At 35.2% G+C, this 8,393-nt stretch overlaps 1 protein-coding gene across 1 annotated transcript in view; it reads left to right on the top strand.

Annotated features, from left to right (window-relative positions):
- Window positions 1-2,027: 2,027 nt before the first annotated feature.
- LOC103804300 (centlein-like) overlaps window positions 2,028-8,393 on the top strand; it is a gene marked incomplete at its 5' end in the record, with an annotated part of 62,621 nt that continues 56,255 nt past the window's right edge. Inside the window, 2 exons of the mRNA XM_009076907.1 lie at window positions 2,028-2,088; window positions 7,543-7,666. Coding sequence (XP_009075155.1) covers window positions 2,028-2,088; window positions 7,543-7,666 — 185 coding nt within the window. The remainder of the gene's footprint in view (window positions 2,089-7,542; window positions 7,667-8,393) is intronic.

Here is an 8,393-nt window from a genome sequence, read left to right as displayed (position 1 = left end):
TTCTGTGTACTCATTGTGTCTGATTAACTGCAATTAAAGTAGCAAGATTATGAATTTTATATTTTCCTGTATTTTCTGCCTAATATCTCTGTTCATCCCTAGAGTCTCTCTACCTAGTTATTCTTAGCAGTCTAGTGCTGGTTGATCCATTTTTCTTTGTTGTCCTTCTCTTTGGCCACAAGCATGGTGCTTTGACCTTTCATTCCTGATTTCAGAGAAATCATGTATATTCCAAGTCTTCTGTAAAAAAACTTAAAATTTACCTGGAAGACAATTCTTGAAAAGTGATGCATTCTGGATTTCAGGAAAAATTAGTATGCTTATGCAATGATTAGGAAATGTGGAAGACAGGACGTTTGTAATTTTATTCAAGAAATAGAAGACTTTCAAAATGAGTATATATTTTGGAATGTTGGGTTTGGGATGTTCCTACAGCTGAAAGGGATTGGTTTGTTATGTGCAATGTTAAAATCTTTACTGCCTAATATCAGTATCTATTAATATCAATAAACATTTGGATATGTCTAAAGAATGATTAGAAAAAATGTAAATCAGCAGTCTTACGGTTTCAAAGAGATCTACTCTTAGTACAATGTTATGCTACCAATATAAATATATAGATATGGAAATATTAATTAAAACTGTCGTTAAAACTTTCTTCTAGTTTCTTCTGTTATCTAAAGGAACTGACAAGAATATACAAAATGTGTCTACTTTGACATTCAGATATGAAATGTACTAAAATTCTTTCCAGGTGTTAGTTTTGGGTATGTGGAATTGGGTTTATTTTGTGTGGGGGGTGTCATGTTGCTTGTAAAAAAACCCCATTTTTTAATTTGTTGCAGTTGTTTTAGCCCCTTTCAGGCACATTTCAGGAGCAAAAGAATCCCAAAGCCAAATGGCAAAACCGCATTGATAGATATAAATATATAAATTGATAGATATAAGTATGTAATCTTAGTATTTTCGGATATTTCATGATTTTATTTCTCTGTTTTGGAAACCCATGTGATTTAAAGTAAAACTGGTATACAGTATCTTGTAAACATTTCATACTGGGAGGTAATGGTCAAAGAAGAAAATGAGTTGCTAATTAAGGTTCTCTTTAAGATTGAATTAAGTAGTGGAATTGTAAAAGTGTTGAAATATATAGTACTGAAAAATAACTTATCCTGAATTCCTTTTGTTGTAAATCAGTTATTTTGCAGTGAAAGTGGCAAAATGCAACAATAATCACAGTTAATCTTAAGTTTTTGATTGACTTTATGTATTTATGTAATTGCTTTTTACCTTATTGGCATTAAGTGTATGTTAGTATTTCTCTGTTCTTAACCAAAGTTACTCAGAAAATCAGAAAGTCTAATTTGATGAGGTCTTTCTTTCTTTGCCATAAGGTCATATGACATAGAATGAACAAGAAAGCTGCCCAGTTTAAGTGTTACTTTCACATATTCTTTCTCCAGATTGCTATGTGAAGCTGTACATAATATAAACACATATTCTTGTCTCTAGTTAGTCACATTATAGTTAATGACCATATGGTCATTATGGTATAAGATCTACTGTCTGTTGTATTTATATTCCTCAAGCATATTGTTCCTTCAACTTCACAGTGTGTTAAACTATTTCAAAGGGAAAAAAATCCTTTCCCTCTTGTTTCTGGTTGTCCTATCAAGTGTAACCTTGGACCCTTATAGAGCAATTAGACCAGCCTCTATCCCCTCCTTTGTAATGAGGTTTCTTGCATTTCTGAGTCTATAACCCTTTAGTCTTCCCTAATGGGACATCATTATTCTGAAAGAAACAATGTAAATGTAAATGAATATTCTCATTAACGAGTCACAGAGAAACCTTTAGTGGTAGCGCTGTGGTAATTCTGCTTGTTATTTCTCTGGTATTCCATGCAGATTTTTTTTTTTTTTTATAATTCATTATTAGTATTCAAAATTACTTCTTCTTTAATTCTGCGTGTCTTTCATAATCTGGTGTTCCAACTAGTTCAACCATGTCCTTGTTTTATTCTCCAGGAACCACCTGTGAAACGTTCAAGGTCTCTGTCCCCAAAGAGCTCTTTTAGAGAGTCAGAGGAGCTAAGGAAGCTTAAAATAGCTGAAAGGAAGATTGAAAACTTAGAGAAGACACTGCAGCTAAAGGTGAACATTAAAAAAAAAGAAAAATAAAAAACCCTCTAGCTATAAGCTTGCATAGATAAAGATATACCAAAATAAACAGACATTTTAAAAATTAAAAATACACATATTGTTATGGACTGTGTGTTAGCATCAGAGAGCCCTCTCCGTTAGTTTGCCTGTTTCCTTTACTTGTGTCAGTAATCCTGCAGTCATATAGAAACTTAATTGAGCTGTCATCAATAACTTATACTTGTTAAATACATTTTCAAAGCTTGTGTCTGAGACTATATATTCCAAGAAATTCATGTATTCATATAGAAATAAAGTAAATCAGAAAGCACAAAGAAATTTTTTTGGTACAACAACGACAATATTTTAAAATGCTGAAGTCAATTGCTTGAAATAAATTTACCTCTGGAAATCTTGGAACTTATGGCTCAGTAGTTGCTCTTCTAGCAAGTGCAGTTAAAAAACCCAGAGCAGCTAGCAGACCTCCTCCCTCCACCCATTGGTAGAAAAGCTTATTTGAGCATATATTGCAATTTCTCATCTTGTCCCTGCTCCATAGATATTTGGAGGTTTGATTTTTCACTACAGATGTACAGTACCTTTTGAATGAAGTATTGGTTTCAAATTGTACCTCAGAACTCAAATCCTGAGTCATATTTTCTTAAACATTTAAAATTCATCCTCTCCTTCTTCTCCCCCCTCCTGTTTTTTGGTGTTTGTTTCAGTATATGTAGCCTAAAGCAGAACTGGTTATGTTGAACATACTGTGATAAATGCCAGATAAGTGGAAAAATTTGGGAGCTCTATCAACCATAGTCCTGAGTTCCTGCCTCATGCAAAAAAACATTTATATGTGATAAGTCAGTTTTGGAAAAAACTGTAAATAGGAAATATGTTTTAGCACAAATGCCAAAGTTCATCACACTGTATTCTTGAGAGTGTTTAATATAGTGTCTTAACACATGTAGAGTTTATGGACAAGAAAGATTATTTAGACTTCTACCATGGCCCACTCATAGGGGGCATGATGTTTGTTTTAAGTTCTCTTCAGGCTGAACAACGACACAGGACACGTGTCAGGGAACTCTTGTGCTTCATTGTACAGTCTCCATAGGTCTGGCAACCAGTCCAATGTTTAGACTCAAAAGGTGTTAGCTAACATGGCCTTAAATTCTTAAAATACACTTCCACAAGACTGGTGGCTAAGGAGCACTTAATTTGGCACAGCACTCTTCGATACGTTCTCGACTCCCACAACACACAATGCAACAGTGCAGGCTAACAAGCCACAACACAATTCCACAAGCTCCCCACTCCCACAACAAAGTTCAGTGCAGAGTATGGGATAGAGTTTGAGAGCTGAGCTTTGCCCAGTCAAAGCAAGGGGGGAGGGAAATAAAGGCAGAAAAGAGAGAAAGAAAACAAGGAATATCACAGTCCTTGTTGGTCTGCTACATGGATGCTCTGGAGCTGGGGCAAACAGTAAGAATGAAAGAGAAAGAAAGGAAAAAGAGGATAAGGTGGCCCAATCCCCTCCCCTTTACAGTTAACATGGTGCACACTACTTATGTGAACTAGATTTTTTGCACCCATTTTGTTCACACATGCGCAGCAGCCCTGTAAGCCCTCCTTCTGGGAAATGAGTTGAGGCTGAGGAGCTGAGGACAAGTCTGGAGGTGGAGCCCCACCTCCATGGGAGCCTCTCTTCTCTTCTTGTCATAACAGAGTGTTTGGGACAAAACATGCTCATGTATGGTCCTCTACAACTTCGAACTCAGTCTTAGAGGTCGTCTTGTTCTTGGGAGTCAGAAGATTAATTTTGTTTTGGTTGGGTTTTATCTCTTTTGGGAAATCTAAGGCGTGTCCTACCAGCTCAATTTGAGAACTGGCCTTTGTGAGGTTTCCTGTTTGTTACTCTTACTTGGCCTGCCAGACACTGATGCTACAGATTATTTTGGCACCAAGGACTACAGCTGCTCTTCCCTTGGAAGCAAAGCTCACACGTCAGTGTGTATAGTTATTGCCTTAAATACTAGAACTCTCCACATTTCTTTGTGTTCTCTTTTGGAAAGAGGAGAGAAACAAGGCACTGATTTTTTCAGCAGATGCAGAAGTGAAAGAACTCTCTCTGCATAACCTTGCATAATAATTTGTACTATTCACTGTATTGTCTTTGCTTATCTCATATTTCATCTTAAAGTATAATTTAGGAATATGTGCAGCTTTATTATGTTGCAAGTGTGGGATTTCTATCACAGCTGTTAATCCATGATGTCTTTAAGGGCTAAGACTTATATCTCCCCTTGAAACTGAACACATAACTCCTTGCACTTTATCTTGAAAATCTACTTGGCTTCTTTTGCAGAATTTTCTTTTAATTGATTGAAAAGAAGCTGTAGAGGCCCAGGTCAACATATTAAAGACTGTCGTGGCACTACATTCAGAATTCAATGAGGCTACTGCCAGCATCACAGTGAACTCAGCATTAACATAACCTTAATCTTAGAATATTTCTGTCGATGTTCTGTGATTTCTTGATGTTAGCCTTCTCTCAGGCACTGTTTGCAACAGAGAATAATGCATGTGGTGAACATTTTTTAAACTGGCACTTGTGTTATTGCCTCCTCAAGCAAAGTGTTGACTGTATGATTACTTGAAATATTCTTGCTCAGAAAAATGCTTGTTCTATCAATAAACACACTGATGATGCATATCTGAAGATGAAATAATGACTCTATCCATTAGTCCTTCTGAAAAATTGGTAACAATTAAAAAAAATAATAAAAGAACAGCTTTGTTTATGGGATGTTCAGAAACATGAATGCCCTGGTCAGTATTACAAAGGAGCAAACAAGGGCAAGGTCTCATTCACAGGGTTTTCCAGTTCTCCTCAGCTGACTCATTTCTGACCAAGAAATGTTGGCCCTTACTACCTTTATTGGCTTTAACTGGAAAGATCTCAAAAGCGAGATGAGCTCTTTCCTTTGAGTTTTGTAATCCTTTTTAAGTTCTAAAATTGTTTGAGAGAATTAAACCAGAATATGTAGATCTGTCTTTAGGGCCACCTTAATACTTGTTTAGGTGAGCTAGGGCACACTTGTATTTAGCTCAGATTTCACATGTAGTCCTGTTCCATGTATGGTGTTCAGATGCCAAAAATATATTAATATTGCAGTTTTTCCACATAACTATTTGTGGAAGAAACTATTTTTGTAATGGTCAGGTACCTAACTTCTTGTCAGTCTAGTAAGAGTAGTCAAATAATTGAAAGGGTATAATTCTTTAATTCTCTTTTTTGCTATAACAGAAGCTGTTGCAGGTCAGTTTCAACAAAATTTTGAAGTAATGATTAGAATCTTTTGACTTGTCTGAGCTGTCTCTAAAACAAAAAGCTTTTTTTTCCACAAGCACTTGGGTTTTTCCTGCTGTATATGAAGTTTGTCATACTATCTTTCACTATTGCATGGGAAGTGCTATAGAGTGATAGTGGAGAGCTGGAGAATGAACATCCAGCACTGCTGGAAATGGCTGTCCTTTCCCGTTCCTGTAAATATATAGAAAACTCTGTACAAGACAGTTTAATAATTAAAGATAGCATAATTCAAGCAGAGAGAGATGGATCCAACAGATTATGGAAATAAAAATGTTTATTTTAAGCCTTAAGTGCTTAATTCAATAAAGAGAGTGATTTGGGCAGTTATTTATCTTATTTCTGCAAGAACAGAGCAAGTGAGAAGGGAGAGGGATAACTGTAACAGAATGGATAATAGAATAGGTAAGCAATAGTGAAAAATGTAGATTCAAAAATAGGAAAGGCCAAATTCTACAATTGGTTGCATTTCTGAAAGGGCATTGACACTAATAACCTTCTGAGGATTTATGCTGAAGACATTATTTTCCAGTACCTAGCCAGACTTGATCAGTTTTTGCTAGCAATATCAAACAATCTCAGAACAACAATTCCATGAACTTCTCTTGAAAACATAACATCTGTAATTGGTTTCCTAGGAAAATTTCCTTGTTTACTGTCAGGCAAAGCTTGACAATACTCTTTATGTCCTTAGTCTGAGATTTAACTTGCTATTGTTTTTAATCATTTTAATATAATTGTATTGTTTACATGAGCCTCTTAGAACCAGTTAAAAGTGCATTTACGTGGTTCTAAATTTATAAAGGTGTCTGGTTTAGAGGTTGTTTCAGAAAAAAGCACAATCACCACCACTTTGGGAAAGCATTTAATGGTAAGGTCACATTGGCACCTGTTTCTGTTCCTACATCTACTTTTTATGTTGCCTGAGTCACTTCTAGAATACTTGGAAATTTTTTATACTGTACCATTTGAAATTTTAGCTGGTATCTTTCAGCTTTGTGTGTCATGAAAGCTGGGTTGCCTTTTAGAAGACAAGGCCTAGGTTCTTTGTAGTCAGCAGTACTCTAGAAACCCTTGCCACGTTTTTATAGTAGGATTTGATTTTTATTGCTTGCAGCTCTGATTATTGGTGTGTCTTAGTCATTGAATAATGCTGAAAAGCCCTCCTTGCATATAAGCAGTAAATACTTGCAAATAAGTATTGTGATTTATTTAGTTCTGTAGTTGTTCTACAAGCAGAGCTCCCACTGAACAGAAAATGAAGCTCTGAGCACAAGTTTTGCTACAGGATAATGTCTGACAAATTCTTTACTGCTCTATGCCAGAGTTTGGCTTGCTTTATCCTGTGAAATGTCCTCTTCTTAGTGTTCTTTTTTTTTCAGAGCACTGTATTGTCACTTAGAAAAATCTCTTTTTAAACTTACGTGCTATTACCCTGTATCAAGGTGTATCTTACTTTTTGTTCTATACCTGTTTTGTATGGTTTTGATGATACAAAAGCTATTGTAAAAATTGTTTTCATATCTTGTTTGCTGCATTGCAGGAGGAAAAAGTGTGGGTGATTTATATATATTTACAGAAATAACTTAATAGGTGAAAAGGTCCTGCAGCCATTTAATTTAGGGTTTTTTCATGTGTCCAGTGTTTCCCTTGAGAATACAGAGATAAGTTTTCGTTTGGGGGAAAAAAAAAAGTGGTTTAAATGAAAAGACAGTAACAACAATCCTTTTTCAGTCCAAGTATTTTTGGATGTAATAGGACAATGCATTCAGAAGATGAAAGCTGACATTCTGGTAGTAAATATTTTAAAACTTCTCAGCAGCCTGAAAAAGATATTTCAGCAAATTTTGCCAAATTAACAAAAATTTTCAAAGTCACAGTAAGAAAACCTTGACCTCAAAGACTGTTATTCCTGATCATTCTGTTTATATTTCTGAGTCTCTTAATAGTTGCTAAAACAGAACTTCTGTGTCATGTATGACAATCTCTTATACTTCATCGAACTCTAATTTTGGTTTTCTGGTTCCATACAGACTCAAGAAACTGATGAGCTAAGAGCAGCCTGTGAAAAACACAAAGAGAGGCTGCAGATGTTACAGACCAACTACAGAGCACTAAAAGAGCAATTAAAGCAGTGGGAAGAGGGTGATAGCAGGTAAGTTACATTGCTCATTAAAAACATTTCCCTTACACAAGAAATCTGAACAGAAATATTATCCAGGTATTCAAAACAGAATTTGGTTTGATGGAAGAAGCTACTATGTGATGATCAAGACTTGGTCCTTTGTTAAAGCAGAATACACAGATTTTCCCCTGTATGAGAAAAATTGAAACTGTACTGAGCTGACACTGTGACTTACTTTATTTAGGATCTCATTGTGAGCCTGTGTTGTGGGCAAAGGTCTGCTGGGGCTGCTTACTTATATTTGTCTAATTCCCCAGTTTATTCTGTTTGTTGATTGTGTACGTTTTTAATCTTGTGTAAGAAAACAATTGTTCATTATGTTTAAAATAGTTTTCAGGAATAGTTTTACTCATTAAAAATGTAGAAATAATAGCTTCTCTAACATTCACTGATTCAAATAGTAGCTGCAGCTAATCTTAAAATCCCCTTCCTAGTAGGGGAAAAAGAGTATGTCCATGAAAGCACGGTGTTTTCATCTGTTAAATTATTTAGAAATCAGTTATTTCTGATTATTTTACAAAACAATTGGACTGATACCTCTTTATTAATGGAAAGACTCTGCCACGTAAAAATTGAAATAATTAATATTATCTATATAATTCTCCATTATGTTCTACTTAGAGTAATGAAAATCGTATGCAGAAATTCTTTTTTTTTTTAATGTGCTTTGCAGACAGTTAGATTTTTGGTGAACAGA

This window comes from Acanthisitta chloris, unplaced genomic scaffold, assembly GCF_000695815.1.
Source record: "Acanthisitta chloris isolate BGI_N310 unplaced genomic scaffold, ASM69581v1 scaffold4076, whole genome shotgun sequence".
In the NCBI taxonomy this organism is placed as follows: domain Eukaryota; kingdom Metazoa; phylum Chordata; class Aves; order Passeriformes; family Acanthisittidae; genus Acanthisitta; species Acanthisitta chloris.
The sequence above is the reverse complement of the archived record's forward strand: the minus strand, read 5'-3'. Positions and strand labels throughout refer to the sequence as shown.